General features: G+C 44.5%; 1 protein-coding gene across 1 annotated transcript; it reads right to left on the bottom strand.

Annotated features, from left to right (window-relative positions):
- Positions 1-214: 214 nt before the first annotated feature.
- LOC137634862 (uncharacterized) lies at positions 215-668 on the bottom strand. Its single transcript, XM_068367415.1, has 2 exons — positions 660-668; positions 215-604 (listed from the first exon to the last, which is right to left on the bottom strand). Exons 1-2 carry the CDS (start codon positions 666-668, stop codon positions 215-217), a joined length of 399 nt encoding a protein of 132 aa, XP_068223516.1.
- Positions 669-1063: the final 395 nt, after the last annotated feature.

Raw genomic sequence — 1063 nt, 5'->3', positions numbered from 1 at the left:
AAAGTGGTAGTGGTGGGAGGGGGGGGGGGCTAAACACAGGAACTCCCCGCGCAGTAAAGGTGTGACTGGATGCTTTTCTTCAGAACGAGGTATACCAGGAAATTATGCGTCCAACTGTACATTGCTACTAAAAACTGTAAATTTTAAGAGAAAACTTTGTTCTTCGAAATATCTCTTATTTGATTTTGCTATAGGCGGAAATATTATCTCCACCTTAGCTGAAAGAGGGAGGAGGAGGAGGAGGAGGAGGAGGAGGAGGAGGAGGAGGAGGAGGAGGAGTAGGAGCGGGAGAGGGATGAGGAGGAGGAGCAGGAGCAGGAGCAGGAGCAGGATAAGGAGGAGGAGCAGGAGCAGGAGCAGGAGCAGGAGCAGGATAAGGAGGAGGAGCAGGAGCAGGATAAGGATGAGGAGCAGGATAAGGAGGAGGAGGAGGAGGAAGATGATGATGATGAGGAGGAGGAGGAAGAGGAAGAGGAAGATGATGATGATGATGAGGAGGAGGAGGAGGAGGAGGAGGAGGAAGATAATGATGAGGAGGAACGAGGAGGAGGAGGATGACGGGGAGGAGGAGGATAAGGAGGAGGGGGAGGAGGAGGAGGAGGATCTGAAATAAAAAAAAAAAATTAATCTTCTAAATTATCGTCTTTTTTTGTCTCCACTTGAACCATCTACTCTGCAGAGGTGACTGATTACTCAAACATCCTGTTTGCAATATATTTCCACCCAGAGCTGTAAGTTTTTTTTTTTAATTAATTCGTAATTTCAATTATTTTCTTTACCTTGATTGATTGATTTTGTGTTTTGATACTCAGGCATGGAAAGAAAGCAGATAAATTAGCGCCTTTCTTCTTCTTGATACTCAGGCATGGAAAGAAAGCAGATAAATTAGCGCCTTTCTTCTTCTTGATACTCAGGCATGGAAAGAAAGCAGATAAATTAGCGCCTTTCTTCTTCTTGATACTCAGGCATGGAAAGAAAGCAGATAAATTAGCGCCTTTCTTCTTCTTGATACTCAGGCATGGAAAGAAAGCAGATAAATTAGCGCCTTTCTTCTTCTTGATAC

This window comes from Palaemon carinicauda, chromosome 45 (assembly GCF_036898095.1).
Source record: "Palaemon carinicauda isolate YSFRI2023 chromosome 45, ASM3689809v2, whole genome shotgun sequence".
Classification (NCBI taxonomy): domain Eukaryota; kingdom Metazoa; phylum Arthropoda; class Malacostraca; order Decapoda; family Palaemonidae; genus Palaemon; species Palaemon carinicauda.
The sequence above is the reverse complement of the archived record's forward strand: the minus strand, read 5'-3'. Positions and strand labels throughout refer to the sequence as shown.